The 18928-nt window shown below is 43.6% G+C and overlaps 1 protein-coding gene across 3 annotated transcripts in view; it reads left to right on the top strand.

Annotated features, from left to right (window-relative positions):
- mst1rb (macrophage stimulating 1 receptor b) overlaps nucleotides 1-18928 on the top strand; it is a 146087-nt gene that overhangs the window by 61112 nt on the left and 66047 nt on the right. For all 3 annotated transcript variants that reach the window (XM_043707707.2, XM_043707703.2, XM_087994101.1), the window contains exons 3-4: nucleotides 2366-2533; nucleotides 16939-17055. In XM_043707707.2, the coding sequence (XP_043563642.2) occupies nucleotides 2366-2533; nucleotides 16939-17055 (285 nt within the window). The remainder of the gene's footprint in view (nucleotides 1-2365; nucleotides 2534-16938; nucleotides 17056-18928) is intronic.

Here is an 18928-nt window from a genome sequence, read left to right as displayed (position 1 = left end):
ATACTTCTGGTGTTAAAGTAGACACACTTCAAACCAGCTTGCTGTCTGCCAGCACATTCCTGTGACTGTGAAATACTGTCCATGTCCTCCCTACTCACATCCTCCTGTGCACTGGCACTACACCACAGGTTCCCATCCCCCTGCTGTGCTGGTTTAAACCTACACTGTGTGGGTTTGCTCTGGTTTCCTCCCACAGTCCAAAGATGCGCAGCTTAGGTGGATTGGACAATACTAAACTGCTCATAGTGTACAGGATATGCAGGCTGGGTGGTCTAACCATAGTAACTGTGGGGTGAGATGGATAGGGGAGGATGGTCTTCGGAAGGTCAGTGCAGATGTGACGGTCCGAATGGCCTATTTGGCACTGTAGGGATTCTAATGAGTAAGAGGTTTTATAAAATGCCTTTAATTTGGCTCAGAAATTGGTGAAATCCTGTTGAAGTGTAACTGTTATATTTTGTAACACGCTTTGTCAGGGTCTAAGGCTTGTGGTTTTGATTGTAAACTTTTAACTCTAGGTTTTGCTATTCCAATCCCAACTCCACCATCCCTTGTTTTCTATCATTGCCACATTTCTTGGTCATTCACACCCTAATGTTTTTTTAGCCTGTCCAGTCTATCCTGAAATGGGTTCCTGCATTTATCCTTTTTGCCAGCCTTCCTCCTTGTATCTGTTATCGTTTATTACCTTCTTTGTTTTGAATCCATGCTAAATGAATCTGTAACTAAAACCGAAAGTGCCAAACAGGTCTGTGGATTGCTTCTTTCCTGGCATACTCTGTTTTATTTCAAATCTTCAACATCCATACTATTTGTTTTTTAACTTGATAAAGGTGCAGAAATGGTTTACAAGAATGTTACCAGAGTTGTAGGGTTTGAGCGACAGAGAGAGGTTGAATCAGCTGGGGCTGTTTTCCCTGGAGCATTGGAGGCTGAGGGGGTGACCTTACGGAGGTTTATAAAATCATGAAGGACATGGATAGGAAGAATAGATAAGGTCTTTTCCCCAGGGTAGGGGAGTCCAAAACTAGAGGGCATAGGCTTAAGATGAGCGGGGAAATATTTAAAAGGGACCTAAAGGGCAAATCTTTCATATGGAGGATGGTGTGCACATATGGAACGAGCTGTCAGAGGAAGTAGTGGAGGTGGGTACAATTAAGACATTTAAAAGATCTCTGGATGGGTACATGAATAAGAGGGTTTAGATGGATATGGATCAAATGCTAGCAAATGGGACTAAATTGATTTAGGATATCTGCTTGGCATCGATAAGTTGGGTTGAAGAGTCTGTTTCTGTACTGTATAACTCTATGAATCAATGACTCTGTAACCTATGTTTACTGGCCATGTGTCCTGCATTGGTCTTTCTTTCATTTATACCATCTGCGATCCCTTTCGAACAGATTTGATTATCTGGCTAGATTAACTGTTACCAGGGGCAGGTTGATGAATGACAAAGAACGTGAGCAAATATAGAATTTTGTTTTCTTTTCATTTTTCAATTTTCTACAGTATGTATCAACTGAAAATGTGGAGGGATTCTTCATTATTGTACAAACAAATCTATTTCAAATGCCGGAGAAAATGAGGACAAGATTAACATTTCAAAAAAAACGTTGCTTGGTTGCTCTGGACTTGAGTATTGTTGAAAACAGAGGCGTTGTTGAAGTTTTCCATTTTGCAAGAATCAGAACAAAATTGCAAGAATACCAAACCAAAAAAAGAAATCATCGTTCACTTTGAGGTTTTATATTCTTGAGTTTCGGTCCTGCTGAGTGAGAAATGGAAAGCTTCAGCAACATGGCTGTTTTCTCAACAATGCTTTAAAGGAAACAAGGTAGACATGCGGGAGGTTGGAAGAACACAGTAAGGCAGGCAGCATCAGGAGGTGAAGAAGTCAACATTTCGGGTGTGACCCTTCTTTAGCCCTGAAGAAAGGTTACACCCAAAACGTTGACTTCTCCACCTCCTGACGCTGCCTGGCTTGCTGTGTTCTTCCAGCCACCTGCCTGTCTATCTTGGATTCTGGCGTTTGCAGTCTTTTTTGTCTCTTTAAAGAAAACGAAGCTGGACACCACTCCCTGAGGAATGGTCAAAAACTGGTTGCAGTCTTCCTTATGAAAGTCTTTCTGAAAGCTCATGTTGCAGAGGTAGATCATTCTATTGCTTCCACACACTGATAAACATCCACCGCAAGCTAACTTCCGTCTTGCAAGATTGTATGTCATCCATTGGTCATCCCAAAGAGTACATCAGTATCTTCCAGATGAACGATATTACCCCTTGTTCAGCAGCCTGCAGACTGATAGATGATTCATTGCAATTACAATGACTTACCTTTGCTTTCTCCTCGCTTTTTTTTCAGTGGCAGAGAAAGTGTTGGGACAAACCAACCAAGACCTCGCAAGCTCTCAACCGAATTGATCGATTTGATGGAGAGCTGGATGACACCAAACTGACTTCCATCGTTGTATCAGTGATAGGCAACTACACAGTGGGTCACCTTGGAACAGCTGATGGAAGAATCTTACAGGTAAAAGCGGTTTGAACAGCATGGGGTTCGTGGCTTGTAACTGGCTCATTGGTACTGACTTATGGCTGTGCTGGAGGAAGGGTGCATTGACCCTCCTTCACCTCTCATCAGTGGTATGGCACAGCCCAGTTGCTATAAGACTCCATAAGACACAGGAACAGATTCAGGCCATTCAGCCCATTGAGTCTGCCCTGCCATTCAGTGAGATCGTGGCTGATTCGATAATCCTCAATTCCATTTTTCTACCTTTTCCCCACAACGCTTGATTTCCTTACTAATTAGTAATCTGCTGCTCTCAGCCTTGAAGAAGCTTAATGACCTCGCCTCTACTGTCCTATTCCATAGTTAACAGTCCTCTGAGAGGGTTAGCATGGTGACTCAATGGTTAGCACTGCTGCCTCACAGTGGCAGGGACCCAGGTTTGGATCCAGCCTTGGGCAACTGTCTGTGCGGAGTTTGCACATTCTCCTCGTGTCTGCATGGGTTTCCTCTGGGTGTTCCGGTTTCCTCCCACACTCCAAAGATGTGCAGGTTAGGTGAATTGGCCATGGGAAATTGCTCATTATGTTTAGGGATATGTAGGCTAGGGGCATTAGTCAGGGGTAAATGTAGGGAAATGGGTTTGGGTAGGTTATTCTTTTGAGGTTCGGTGTGAACTTGTTTGGCCGAAGGGCCTGTTTCCACACTGTAAGGATTCTTCATAAAAAAAGAACTACCTGCTCATCTCTCTCTTAAATGTGCGATGCCTTACTCTGAGATTGAGCCCTCTGGTCCTAGACTCTCCCACAACAGGAAACAACTTTTCCACATCTATCCGGTCAAGTCATGTTTCAATAAGGTCACCTCTCACTCTTCTAACTCCCAGCAGGTACAGTCCTCTCCTCATGAGACAGTTTTCCTTTTGATATGGGAGTGAAAACTGATCACAGTTTTCCAGCTCTGGTCCGACTAGTACCTCACATAGTTTAAGTAAAACCTCCCTACTTTTATACCCCAGTCCCTTTGAATATCAAATACCTTCTCTATGTACCGCCCAGACCCATTCCCTTGTTCATGTACTTACCTAAATGTCTTATAAACGCTGTAGCTGGACCAGTATTCACCACTTCCTCAGGAAGTTCATTCCCCACAATGAACCGCTCTGTGTAAAACAAACCCACATGCCTGTTTTAAACCTTCCTCCTCTCACCTTAAAAACATGCCTCCTGGTCTTGAAATCCCCCAACGTAGGGGAAAGACACCTGGCATTTACCTTGTCTATAACCCTGATGATTTTATAAATCTCCACAAGATCACCCCTCAAACCCCTTTGCTGTGGTGAAAAATGTCCCAGCTTATTCAGCTTCTCAAACCTTCCATACCTAGCAGCATGCTGGTAAATGTCAACTAGACCCTCTCCAGCTTAATAATATCCTTCCTATAACTGGGTGACCAGAACTGGACATAGTACTCCAGAAGAGGTCTCACCAATGTCCTGTACAACTTCAATATAACGTCCTAACACCTATACTGAAAGATCTGAGCAATGAAGGCAAATGTGCTAAATGCCTTCTTAACCACCGTATCTAGATATATAAACTTCAAAGAATAATGCACCTGAATCTCTATGTCTCTCTGTTCTAGAACACTACCCAAGGCCGTACTTTTAATTATATAAGTCTTACCTTTGGTTGTTTTACCAAAATACAATGCCTCGCATTTTTTCCAAATTGAATTCCACCTGTCACTTCTGACAGAAGTTTCAAGGCCTATTCCAGAGAGGTTGGGATAGGGTTTTGAGTTTTTGCTTGGGACACCAACCCTGGGATCGAGTAGTCCTCAGAGCCCTGCCCTCCAATGGGAAACAGCCACCCCACCCTCGGCTGTAACCTTTTGCCAAATAGACCCTTTGGTGACCAGGGACAGGCTCATCACCTTCATTCAGTGAGGACACTGCCTGCATCCTGTATGCTGAAGAACCACTTGGGAGTCCAGGTAAGAGAGGGAGAGGGACCTTCTGGCTTGAGTCACTTTCTCTCCACCTTTTTAGTTTTAAAGTTAATAAAGTGGCCATCCATTGCCGAAGACGGAGCCACATCCAGAGGGAGGGCAATGGCCAGCCGCTAGGCAGAGAAGATTCAAAAGCACTGATACTACCCGACCCCTATTCCAGCCCCACTACCTGTCATTGGACAGTGACAGAGTTTGGAAGGGGTGGGATGGGGAGTGGAAATGAGGGTGCAAGCTGAATGGAAATTTCCAGTCTGTAGGTTTTCACAAACGTAGGAATTAGGAGGAGAATTAGGCCATTCAGCAACCCCCCACTCCCGAGCCTGCTCCACCATTCAATAAATCATGGCTGACTCCACTTTCCTGCCTACCGCTAGTATCCTTATTAGTCAAGGTACTACCACTGCCTTGATAACATTTAACGACACTGCCTCTGTCACTCTCTGAGGAAGAGATTTCCAAAAGGTCCTAACCTCCTCTTTGTCTCAGTCATTAATTGGACACCTCTTATTTTTAAACTATGCCCCCAATCCCAACTTCTCCCACAGGGTAAGCATGATTTCAGAATCTGTCCTGTCACAGAATCTTTCTTCTGAGGGTAGTGAATCTGCGAAATTCTTTACCATAGAGGGCTCTTGAAACTGCGTCATGAAACATTCAAGGCTGAGACAGATGGGCCTATAATCCATAATGGGAAGATCAGAAAAGGCAGTGGAAGTAGATTTGAGGATTATCAAAACATCTCATTGAATGGTGGAGTAGACTCAATGGGCTAAATGGCCTATTTCTGCTCCTATTTCTTATGATGATGATCCTCTCAGGATAACCTTTCAACCTTATAAACTTAATAATATACAGACCCAATTTGTCCAGCCTTTCATCAAAACACCTCTTTATCCTTGGGAATGCTTCCTCCTTAAAAATAAGAAGTGATAGCTGAGTGGTATCATTGCTGGACTGTGAATCCAGAGACCCAGGTAATGTTCTGGGGACCTGGGTTCAAATCCCACCCCAGCAGATGGTGGAATTTGAATTCAATAAAAATCTGGAATTAAGAATATGATGATGACCATATTGGAATTAATCCATTGACAATTGTTGGAAAAACCCATCTGGTTCACTAATGCCCTTTAGGGAAGGAAACTGTCATCCTTGCCTGGCCTACATGTGACTCCATGGCAATGTGATTGGCTCTTAACTACCCTCTGGACGATTAGGGATATGCAGTAAATGCTGACCTAGCTAGTAACACTGTGAATGTTTCTTTTAGAAAATCAGTTTGAGTGACAAATCCCCTGAATAGTCTTCATGTTTTTTGTGGGAGAATGGTGTTCCTTATTCCTGGAAAATAGCCTGGAAAGGGGTGAAGTGGTGCTGGCTAATTGGCTCTGCCTCCAAAATGGCCCCCAAAGTGCGAGTAAAACTCCTCCTTCAATTGCAAAATCCACGCTGATGCTCCACTACGGTAATGAAGGAATGTTGCACTGTCAGCAATGTTGTATTTTTGATTCCGATTTATATATAGGCCCTTTTCAGTGGCTGACTTGGAAATATATCACCATTCCTTCACTGGCTGGATCAAAATCCTGGAATTCCCTCCCTATTGGCATTGTGAGTCTACTCACAGCAGGTGGACTGCAACGTTTCAAGAAGGCATCTCAACACCACCTTCTCAAGGGGCAACTAGGGATGGGCAATAAATGTTGGCCCAGCCAGCGATGCACACATCCCACAAATGAATTAATAAATAAATTAAAAATCCAGTCCTTTGGCAATATTATACGAAATGATGTACCTTTATTCCTAAGTGACTCCACTCCCTGACCGAACAAAGAAACAGATTATCCAATCATTTTCACCTTGCAGTTTGTGGGTGCTTGCTTTCAGCAAATTGGCGGCTGAGTTTTCGACATCACGGAAGAAAAGCATTTCTTTGGGCACAACACCTTACTTCAAGAAGTCCTGAAATCTTAAAAGGTGCTAGTTAAGTAAAAAAAAATACATCTTTGTTGGTGAACTGGTTGGATTCTGGTTATCTTCGGCTAGATTTTCTTTTGGTGCTAGTCAGCTGGTTGTTCTCAACACAGTTTAATAATTTGCTGTCATGGGATCCAAGCTCATGATGTGTAGTTGCTAATTCAGAACCATGACAGCACCCTTATTGTTACTGATCAGACAATGGAAAGTTTTGACATTACAAAGTGATGGTGGTTTTGTGATGATACCTGAACCATTAAGTGTGAAGTGAGTTTCAGTATTTGCTCTCAGCGTGGGAGTTTGTATTTCAAGCAGAACAACAACAATTGGTTACTCTTCAGAATTATTATTTTTCCAGGTATGTTTCTGATTCTTTCCCAACCCTGTAGTTATGAAAAGCACACAGATCTCAGTGGGACAGTTCTTCCAACTGTGTACTTTTTTTAATTGAATATTTCATTAAGTGAAATGCCCATTCAATGTCTTAGTCATAGAGTCAGAGATGTACAGAATGAAAAAGGGCCCTTCAGTTCAGCTTGTCCATGTTGTGCTTGTTCCGGCCTCCACCACTTCCTCTATCAGGTCATTCTGTACACCGACCATCGTCTGCATGAAAAAGTTGCCCTTTAGGTCCCTTTTAACTTTTTCCCCTCTCACCCTAAACATACGGCCTCTAGTTTTGGTCTCCCCCATTCTGGGGAAAAGACCTTGACTATTCATCATTTTATAAGCCTCTATAAGGTCACCTCTCAGCCACTGCTGCTCCAACCTATTCAGCCTCTCCCTATTGCTCAGATCTCCAATCCTGACAACATCCTTGTAAATCTTTTCTCAATCCTTTTAAGTTTCATCCTTCCGATAGCAGGGGGACCAGAATTGAATGTATTCCAAAAGTGGACCAACCAATGAGCTGTACAGTTGCAACATGACCTCCCAATTCCTATGCTCAATGCACTGGCCAATAAAGGCAAGCATACCAATTGTTTTCTTCACCACCCTGCCTACCTGTGACTCCACTTTCAAGCAACTGTCAACCTGCATTCCAAGGTCTCTTTGTCCGGCAACATTGAAACACTGGAAGTCTTATTGGAACTGAGGGAATTCTGACCAACTCCCACTCAAGAATTTAGAATTATGAGCTCTCTTGTGAGGGCTTTTGCTTTTTGTAACTACTGTTGCCTGATTAGCTGGGAAAGATGCTTCTTCGAGTTTGTCAGTTTCTTGTCCCCCTTCTGCAGATGTCCAAGTGGCTGTAGGTGCTGTGTTCACGTTAAAGATGTCTGCATTGAAGATTCTCCTAGTTCCATGGCAGCCTCCTGTCTCCTCAGATAATGGTTTGCACCATGATGGTCCTCTCTGTGATAAGAATCTCCTAATATCTGCCTCAGAGGCTTAGGAAGTGCATGATTCACTGGCTTCATTTTTCCTCTGGGCCCTCTTCTTGATTAGAAGAGCTTTCTATTTCTGTTTGCCTCTTCCAATTCCCTTGCGAAGAGGTAACCTCCCAAGGTCATGGTTGCCGGTGATTGTCTGTCTCCCTGTAGTCAGTGTCAATATCCGCCATCTTCATATCCCACTGGCATGTGTCTCTCTAGTGGAGTTATGGATAGCCAGGAAGTTGTGACCCAATGGCCAGTTCACAGTACGAAAGGTCTCTGCACTTACAGCGTTCAGAAGAGATTTATAGGGTCATAGAGATGTACAGCATGGAAACAGACCCTTCCATCCAACTCGTCCATGCCAACTTACCAGCATGTGGCCAGGAACGGAGGGTTTGAGTTATAAAGAAAGGCTGGGACGTTTTTCACTGGAACATAAGGGGTTGAAAGATGACGTTTGTCCAATGTGTGCAGGAGGGTTTCCTGACACAATATGTAGATAGGCCAACAAGAGGAGAGGCCATACTGGATTTGGTTCTGGGTAACGAACCAGGCCAGGTGTTAGAATTAGAGGTAGGTGAGCACTTTGGGGACAGTGACCACAATTCGGTGACTTTTACTCTAGTGATGGAGAGGGATAAGTGTGCACCACAGGGCAAGAGTTATAGCTGGGGGCAGGGAAATTATGATGCGGTGAGGCATGACTTAGGATGTGTGGCTTGGAAAAGTAAGCTTCAAGGCAAGGGCGTAATTGATATGTGGAGCTTGTTCAAGGAGCAACTATTGAGTGTCCTTGATAAGTATGTACCTGTCAGGCAGGGAGGAAAGGGTCGTGTGAGGGAGCCGTGGTTTAATAAGGAATTGGAATCCCTTGTTAAATGGAAGAAGGCAGCCTATGTAAAGATGAGGCGTGAAGGTTCAATTGGGGCGATTGAGAGTTATAAGGTAGCCAGGAAGGACCTGAAGAGAGAGCTAAGAGCAGCAAGGAGGGGACATGAAAGGTCCTTAGTTGGTAGGATTAGGGAAAACCCTAAGGCTTTCTATAGGTATGTCAGGAATAAAAGAATGACTAGGGCAGGAATAGGTCCAGTCAAGGATAGTAGTGGAAAGTTGTGTGTGGAGGCTGAAGAGATTGGGGAGACACTGAATGAATACCTTTCGTCAGTATTCACTCAGGAACAGGACATTGTTGTCGATGTGAATACTGAGTCACAATTAAGTAGAATGGATGGCTTTGAGGTATGTAGAGAAGAGGTGTTGGAAATTCTGGAAAGGGTGAAAATAGATAAGTCCCCTGGGCCTGATGGTATTTATCCTAGGATTCTCTGGGAAGCAAGGGAGAAGATTGCAGAGCCATTGGCCTTGATTTTTATGTCCTCGTTGTCTACAGGAGTAGTGCCAGAAGATTGGAGGCTAGCAAATGTGGTTCCCTTGTTCAAGAAGGGGAGTAGGGATAACCCTAGTAACTATAGGCCGGTGAGTCTCACTTCTGTTGTGGGCAAAGTCTTAGAGAGAATTGTAAGGGATAGGATTTATGAATATCTGGATAGGAATAATGTGATCAAGGATAGTCAGCATGGTTTTGTGAAGGGCAGGTTGTGCCTCACAAACCTTATTGAATTCTTTGAGAAGGTGACTAAGGAGGTGGACGAGGGGAAAGCGGTAGATGTGGTGTATATGGATTTTAGTAAGGCGTTTGATAAGGTTCCCCATGGTAGACTACTGCAAAAAATACGGAGGTATGGCATTGAGGGTGAGTTGGAGGTTTGGATTAGGAGTTGGCTGGCTGGAAGAAAACAGAGGGTAGTAGTTGATGGCAAAGGTTCATCTTGGAGTGCCGTCACTAGCGGTGTTCCGCAAGGATCTGTTTTGGGACCATTGCTGTTTGTCATTTTTATAAATGACCTGGAGGAGGGGTTAGAAGGTTGGGTGAGTAAGTTTGCGGATGATACGAAAGTCGGAGGAGTTGTAGACAGTGAGGAAGGATGTGGCAGGTTACAGCGGGATATAGATAAGCTGCAGTGCTGGGCAGAAAGGTGGCAAATGGAGTTCAATGTAGGCAAGTGTGAGGTGATTCACTTTGGTAAGAGTAACAAAAAGATGGGGTACTGGGCTAATGGTTGGATACTTGGTAGTGTGGATGAGCAGAGGGATCTTGGTGTGCATGTACACAGATCTTTGAAAGTTGCCACCCAGGTAAATAGTGCGGTGAAGAAGGCATATGGCGTACTGGCTTTTATTGGTAGAGGAATTGAGTTCCGGAGTCCTGAGGTCATGTTGCAGTTGTATAAGACTTTGGTGCGGCCACATCTGGAGTATTGTGTGCAGTTTTGGTCGCCATACTATAGGAAGGATGTGGAGGCACTGGAATGAGTGCAGAGGAGGTTTACCAGGATGTTGCCTGGTATGGTAGGAAGATCGTATGAGGAAAGGCTGAGGCACTTGGGTTGTTTTCATTGGAGAAAAGAAGGTTTAGGGGTGACTTGATAGAGGTGTACAAGATGATTAGGGGTTTAGATAGGGTTGACAGTGAGAATCTTTTTCCACGTATGGAGTCAGCTATTACAAGGGGGCATAGCTTTAAATTAAGGGGGGGTAGGTATAGGACAGATGTTACGGGTAGGTTCTTTACTCAGCGAGTCGTGAGTTCATGGAATGCGCTGCCAGTAGCAGTGGTGGACTCTCCCTCATTATGGGCATTTAAGCGGGCATTGGATAGGCATATGGAGGATAGTGGGCTAGTGTAGGTTAGGTGGACTTGGATCGGCGCAACATTGAGGGCCGAAGGGCCTGTACTGCGCTGTATTCTTCTAAGTTCTAAGAGATTTGTAAAATCATGAGGGGCATATATAAGGTGAATAGCAGGTGTCCTTTACCTAGTGTGGGTAATTTCAAGACTAGCATATTTTTGAGGTGCGAGGAGAAGATTTGAAAAAGAATGAGAGGCAACGTTTTTACACAGAGAGTGGTTTATGTGTAGGATGAACTTCCAGAGGAAATGATGGATGCAGGTACAGTTGTAACTTTAAAAGCCATTTAGATATGTATATGAATAAGAAATGTTTGGAGGGATATGGCCAAGCACAGGCAGGTTGGAGTAGTTTTAGTTTGGAATGATGGTTGGCAGGGACTGGTTGGACCAAAGGGTTTGTTTCTGTGCTTTGTATCTCTATGACTCTTATCTGTCTGGTGAACATGAGTGAGCCAGTGCAGGCATCATTGGCTTAGCAACGAGTATGTGCTGATTGTATGAACAAACTCCAGGACCTCCAAGTCAGGGAACTCATCCTGCAAGGAAATAGCAAGGATAACCCCGAAATGGCGAAATGGCTTTCTTCTCCTGCTGAGTAGATGTTGCCCAGGTCTCACCACTGAAAATGCAGGATTGGTCGGGTCGCAGTTTGGTCTTCTCGGTCAGATAGCTGCAGTTCCACACTCTCTCACTCAGCTCCCTTGTTCGATTCCCCATTCAAGTCAACAAGCTTGGCCAATTATATTTCCACAGACCTGCACCCCCAATACATTTTATATAAAATGTTGCTCGTCCTGAGTAGAAATTAAAACAAATAAGAAAATTGGAGAGTACAAGGAAAGGGGTAGAGCTATTGGAATGGGTGTGGCAGGGGCATCAGGGGACCTGGGAAGGGAGTGCTATTGAACACAGGGGTCCCAGCTAGGTAACCCAGGTGAGGCTTGGAACATGGCAGAATGGGGTGTCAGCCCACTTAAGGAATCTCTGACCTTTCTAGACATCCAGCCAGCCCCCACACACCCCTCCCACCATCTATGACATTGTGCTATATTAGAAGCTTAGATAGTGTTTTGTGGTCTCTCTGCATGTCAAAATTGAAAATCGTTAAAGCATTGTGGTTAAGAGCTTGCTTTTCTGTCTGAGGGAATGTTGTGGTGACCGTATCTTGGATCTTTATACTGCGGTGTGCTTTGGAGAGTTTTAAAAAAAATTTTGCTGTTGGTCCCTGAGCAGTTTCTGGAAAAGAAATAGATTAAAATACATGAAGGGAAACCTGCAGTTTAAATTGCAAGGAAGGAAGATTGGCTGATCCCTTTGAGAATCAAAACTTGTTCATATAATTGATTAGTAATTGAAACGAAGGAGTTTTTCAAAGAAGATCAGGCAGGCTGTGAGAACACACAGTGGAATTAAAGGGATGTGTTGATATAGTGATCAATCCAAAATATTACAAACAATATGTAATTTTTATGTAAGGTCAGCTCATGCCTAAAACAACATTGTTCAGTTGGCCCGTGTAGAGCCAAGTGAGTAATTTTCCCATGTACTTGTAAAGGAAAAAGAAATTGCATAAACGTTTGGAAAATGGACTAAAATGACCTGACTGGGCGGCTGCTGTTAAATGTGATACCACATTAGTCACAAAATCGAAATCATGAGGGGTTAGGACAGAATGGGTAAAATGGGTCAAGAATCAGAAAGCACGGTTTTAAAATGTGTTATAACATAAGAGAAGCAAGGCCAGAAAAAAAAGGAATTCTTTACATCGCGAATAATTCGACCTATAATGCGCTGCCTGGAAATGTGGTGGAGTCAGGATCAACTGAGGCATTCAAGAGGGTATTGGATGATGACTTAAACAGAAAGAATGTATAATAGTGCATATCTCTGACAAAGCCTCCTCCAGTGTTTGGTAACTTTCCAGATAAACCTTCTCCAGTTTAGTCAGTCACAAGCCAGGGTCTGAATTACTGGATAGGATTGAGAGTGCTTTGAGGGCATTACTAAAGTGTTTTTGTTATCGTCTTGTGAGTCTCCCATCCCAACTGAGATCTGAGGTGATTATTTGCTTCAGGAATCTGGTATCAAGCAGACAGATGAAGTGTTCTGCCCAGCGAATACTGGCTTGGATGGGGACACTAGTGTCGGCCATCTTTGTAACCGCCGAATTTGAAGGAGAAAAACACTATAAGGCGGACCCTGTTAGAAAGAAGCTGACAGAATGTGACTGAACTGGCTTCTCTGCCTTACAACGGGCATAAATCTTTTTTTTTCTGTGGGTAATTGCCGGGGGAGAGATAATTGAAGAGACATTCCTGAGAATTCAACTAGTTTACCAGGTTTGACTTGCTGACGCTGAGGAACAATGGCCCTGGTAAAGGCAGAATGAGCTAAGTGGTGGCAAGAAAGCAAAGGGGAGTTTTCTCTGTGTTATTATAGCTTAAACAACAGTCACACACTGGAGCTTAGTCCATGGAAGACTAAGGTAAAAAAGAATGAAACATGAGAAGGCAACTAACAGTCAGCCAACTTGGTCTGCACTCCGATGATATAATTTGATTGATGGATGGCTCAGTTTCATGTGCGTCACTTGTAACAGAACCTGCCTTTTCAGGGTTTTCAATCTGATTTGATTTATTATTGTCACATGTAGCTTTTCTTTATGCTGTGGAGCATATAAAGTTAAAGAGTTATGCAGCTTGAAGACAGACCTTCAGTCCAACTCGTCCGCGCTGTCCAGATTTGCTGAACTGATCTAGTCCCATTTGCCAGCATTTGGCCCATATCCTTCAAAACCCTTCCTATCCATGCCTTTTAAATGTTGTAATTGTTCCAGCCTCTCCAGCTCATTCCCTACGCACACCACCATATGTGTGAAAAGGTTGACCCTCAGGTCCCTTTTATATCTTTCCCCTCTCACTTTCAACCTATGGCCTCTAGTTTTGGACTCCCCTGCCCTGGATAAAAGACCTTGGCTGTTCTCCCTATCCATGCCCCTCATGATTTGATAAACCTCTATAAGATCACCCCTCAACCTCTGATGCTCCAGGGAAAATGGCCCCAGTCTATTCAGCCTCCATCCCCTGCAACATCCCTGTAGATTTTTTATGCAAACGTTCAAGTGTCACAACATCCTTCCCATATCAGGGAGACCAGAATTGAATTCTAAAAGTGGTCTCACCAGTGTTTTTGTACAGCCACAACATGATGTCCCTCCCAAACTCCTATACTCAAATGTTCTGAATAGTGAAGGAAAACATGCCAAATGTTTTTTTCACCACCCTACTACTTTACCTTCAAGGAACTATGAATCTGCTTCCACCCCCTTTCCTCCTCTCCCCCCCCCCCCAAACCAAGGTCTCTTTGTTCAGCAGCACTCCCCAGGAAGAGTATAAGTCCTGCCCTGGTTTGTCTTACCAAAATGCAACACCTCACATTTATCTAAAGTAAACTCTGTCGGCTGCTCCTTAGTCCATTGGCCCATCTGATCAAGATCCCATTGTACTCTGTGATAACATTTTCCACTATACCACTAATTTTAGTGTCATCTGCAAACTTACTAAACATACCTCCTGTGTTCACATCCAGATCATTTATGTAAATGATGAAAAGCAGTGGACCATGCTACTGCTGGAAACTAAATTAGAAAGAGATGTGACTTCATGTAGATCTCATTCCAGTTTAATCCCAACTTGGAAAGAGATTGAATGTTAACATTGCCAATGGGTGGCACAGTGGTCTAGTGGTTAGCACTGCTGCCTCACCATGCTAGGACCCTAAATTTTATTCTAACCTTGGGCAACAGTGTAAGGTTTGCATGTTTTCTCTGTATCTGCATGAGTTTCCCTCCCATAGTCCAATGATATTTAGGTTAGGTTGATTAGCCATAGTAAGTTGCCCCACCGTGTCCAGGGATGTGCAGGCGAGGTGGGTTAGCCATGAGAAATGCAGGGTTGCAGAGGTAGGGAGTCGGGTGGGTTTGGATGGGCTGCACTTCCGAGGATTGATGCAGACTCGATGGCCCAAAGGCCTCTTTCCACACTGTATGGATTCCCTGATTCTATAATTCAGTGCATCAAGCAATAGTTACACAGTTTCGGTAGCCAGTACCAAAATATGTGCTCTAACTTAAAAAAAAATGCAGTGACAGAAATATTTGATGAACTGTCATGGGGTTTTCCTTCAAATCTTCAATGTGCAATTGATGGGCCATAGTTTTAGGACAAGCGTTCGTGAATCAGTAGAAGCCATTACCCCAGAGTGCGGTGGATGTTGGGACATTGACTAAGTTTAAGGATATTTAGTTAGCAATGGGTTGAAGGATTGTGGGGAATGGGCAGGAAAGTGGAATTGAGGCTGAGATGAAATCAGCCATGATCATATTAAATGGCAGAACAGGCTCAAGGGGCTGAATAGCCTACCCTTACTCCTAGCTCTTATAAGATTGTGGTTGAGCAAAGCTTGTCTCATGGCCTGTCCCAGTTACATGGTCAGGTTTCCTGTGTGCACTGCGTGGGTTGTGTTGTTCCTGTTATATGCCAAGAAAAGCTGGTCTCATTTTGGAATCTGTTCAAATAGCCTGTAATAATTCTTTTGATCCCTGACCCCTCCGTTCATGTTGAAATTTCAGTCTACAATCCTTACGTGAATGGAGGTTTAGCCCAAGCGTCTGTTTACTTTACAGGAACTGAGTGATGTAGGTCAAGTACTTGATTTTTCCTGCCACTAACCTTTCTCCTTAAACCTTGATTGAGCTCGATCTTGGCAATGTTCCGTAGCTTAAGATCAGTGTCCTTTAATAAAGGGGCTTTTGCTTCTGGTGCTGCTCATCCGTGAACAACTTGCATTAAAAAGAAGCATGGGTTTCCCTCTGTTTCCCTGCTTTTTGCACAGCCAACCCAATGAAGGGAAATGGAACAAAAGGTCAACCTTTTAAGCTGCATCTAGCAATTACATTTCCCCTTCTGTTTTTAATTTCTCTGAGTCCAAGGGAATTTGGAGGGAATTTCATCACGTTATTCCAATCACAATATTGAAAGTACAGCCTCTGGATTTGCGAAACCATGTTTGCAAAAACGCATGGATCTTTGAAATCTCTCAAAACGTCATATTCTGAATTAATTTTCTAGGCAGATACTAATCATTGTCCTGCATTAGCTGCTGCCTGAATGGAGTATCTGATTCACCAAAATCTTCCAAATCATTTCACATCAGAAAGAATGGAAAACCAGGAGTAGGAATGTTTTGAAAGCTGATGAAAGGCAAGTTGATAAGAATACATTTCAAGGAGAACTTTGCGAACAGGAACGGAAGGAGAAGTAACAAAAGGAAGGAATTTGGGTGAGAGCTTTAGAGGTTAGAATCTAGATGGTAGCTGTTTTTAGATTAGATTAGATTACTTACAGTGTGGAAACAGGCCCTTCGGCCCAACAAGTCCACACCGCCCCGCCGAAGCGCAACCCACCCATACCCCTACATTTACCCCTTACCTAATCTGCCACCAAATTTGAAATGCTGTCTCGATGTGCAGAAGACCAATACGGTGGGATGTGAAATGGTTAGTTTGGGTTAAATGGAGACAGTAGGGGTGAGTAAGAGGAAGAGATATGGGAATGAAGATACCAAATTTGATTGTGCTTTTATTTTTGTTACTTATTGTTGGGATGTGGATGTCACTGGCAAAGACAGCATTCATTGTCCATCCTGAGTCTCCCTTGAGCCGAATGGCTTGCTTGACCATTGCAGACAGTGGTTAACAGTCAATCACATTGTTGTGGATTTGGAATCACATCCATAGGACAGACCAGATAAGGACAGGTTTCTCATGGACATTGGTGAACCAGGAGAATTTTTTCCACAATCATTTAATGATCATTATCACTGAAGAGGACAAATGTGCAGGGCCATGAGACAAGGAGGGGGATTTCACATTCAGAAAGCCAGCACAAACAGTCTCCTCCTACGCTATAACTGGGCATTGGTTTAGCTTTGTTAGCTGGATTGTTGGTTTACAGAGCTGTGTGATGCCAACAGTGTGGGTTCAATTCCCATCACTGGTTTGAGGTTACCATGAAGGACTCTCCTTCTCAACCTCTTCCCTCATCTGAGGTCTGGTGGCCCTCAGGTTAAATCACCACCAGTCACTTCTCTCTAATAAGAGAGCAACCCCTATGGTCTGGTAAGACTATGACGACACTATAACCATTCAGTGATTAAGTGTGTGTTCTGAGAAGGCTGCTGCTGTTAACAGCCTTTGCTCTTATTTCTGAATTACTTTCAAAAGTTCTGAATTCCTTTATCTCTTGTAGGTGATCATTCAACGATCATTTAAACCACATGCGAATTTCAGCTTGAGTGAGACAGATCCAGTTTCTCGAAAAGTTGCCCGCTTGGATGACTCCGTGCTGTTTGTTACTGGCTCGAAGGTAAGAATTAAACAGGAGGAAGCTACTGATATTCAACTTGGACAGGGGATGAATTGATCGCAAACCGGTCAGAACCTCAGATATCACTGATGCAACCAACCTTCTGTTCACAACTTCCTGGTTTTAACTTCAAACCATGACACAAGATTACATTACATATGTGTACTGCCTTTTACAGACAGGTTTTGGTTTTGCCTTGCAGTTCATATGGAGGCTCTGGGAGAATCTCACAGCATCAAAATTTAGAAAATATTTCCTTTCTGTATTTTCTCGACATGATTTTGTTTGAACCCCAACTTTTATAACCTTCTTAATTAATTTAATAACTTAAATCTCCTAGGCTTATTGTTGAATCACCGACAATAGGTTTGGGTTGGACAAAGGCAAAAGTGGGTACTGCAGATGCTGGAGATCAGAGTCGAGATTAGAGTGGTGCTGGAAAAACACAGCAGGTCAGGCAGTATCCGAGGAGCAGGAAAATCGATGTTTCAGGCAAAAACCTGATGAAGGGCTTTTGCCTGAAACATCAATTTTCCTGCTCCTCGGATGCTGCCTGACCTGCTGTGCTTTTCCAGCACCACTCTAATCTAGACTTGAGGTGGACAAAGGCAGCAGTTACATGGGAACACCACTCCTCCCAAGGTCACTAGCCAAACCTCAGAAGATAATCTGTACCTTCACTGTTGCTCGGTCAGAATCCTGGAAAACCTTTCCTAACGACACTGTGGGCTTACCTCTGCATACTTCATGGACTGCAGTAGTGCAAGGAGGCCAGTTACAGATGGGCAATAAATTCTGACCTGGTCAGTGATGTTCTCTGTGCCAAGAACGAGAAATAGGGCAGCACATGTGCACAGACAAAACCCACTCTCCAGCCAAGCCCCATCCTAACTTGGAACTATTCCATTGTTTCCTTCCTGTCACTGGGTCAAATTCCTGAAACTTCCTTCCTAATAGCACCACATAGACTGCGATGATTCAAGAAGATAACTCATTACCACCTTCTCAAGGGCAGTTAGGGATGGCAGTAAGTGCTGCCGTTTGCAGTGATGCACATGACCCCTGAATTAATATAAAACTCACAACTTGTGTTTTTTTTTTAAAATTGACTGCCTTCTTACGTAAAAATTTGCTGAGCTAATCCTTTCTGAGGACAGCTCAGATGGAAAGGGGCCAGGAATAAAAAGGGAACTGATGAACTAATAGTCTGTAATATAACATGTTGGTGCAACAACATCCTGTAACCTTTCAGTGTTTTGCTTTCAAATCTCTGAAGCATTTGGAAATATGTTGTGAAATATTGTTGCTGACGAATGTACGCATGCAGCAGCAGTTGTTTGAAATTCTGACAAGGTGGTGTCTGAGATGTTGGACAGACTAATGATCAGCAGCTCCTCCTGAGATATAGTTAACTCAATGTGATGCTTTACAACTCATCAATCCACCAAGGTTTCACTGATAAAGGCAAGTATCCTCACACTACAGGAAGAATATGGAGAGAGAATGCAATGGAGATTCACCAGGACAGAGTACAGGAAAGAGATAGAGAGCTCAGTGGCATGGTGTAAAGATAATAATCTCCCCCCCAATGCCAGCAAAAGCTGGTCATCAACTTCAGAAAGCAGAATGGAGGACATGCCCCTGTTTGTATCAATGGTGCTGAGCTGGAGGTGGTTGAAAGCTTCAAGTTCCGAGGAGTAAATATCACAAACAATTTGTCCTGGTCCACGCACATCGGTGCACAAGGTCAAAAATGCCGCCACTTCCTCAGGACGCTAAGGAATTTCGGCATCTCCACAATGAGTCTTACTACTGTGTATAGATGCACCGTAGACAGTATCCTATCCTGATGCATCACAGCTCGGTACGGCAG

This window comes from Chiloscyllium plagiosum, unplaced genomic scaffold, assembly GCF_037043375.1.
Source record: "Chiloscyllium plagiosum isolate Xiang-an unplaced genomic scaffold, Cpla_swu_hap1 HiC_scaffold_14, whole genome shotgun sequence".
Taxonomy (NCBI): domain Eukaryota; kingdom Metazoa; phylum Chordata; class Chondrichthyes; order Orectolobiformes; family Hemiscylliidae; genus Chiloscyllium; species Chiloscyllium plagiosum.
The sequence above is the reverse complement of the archived record's forward strand: the minus strand, read 5'-3'. Positions and strand labels throughout refer to the sequence as shown.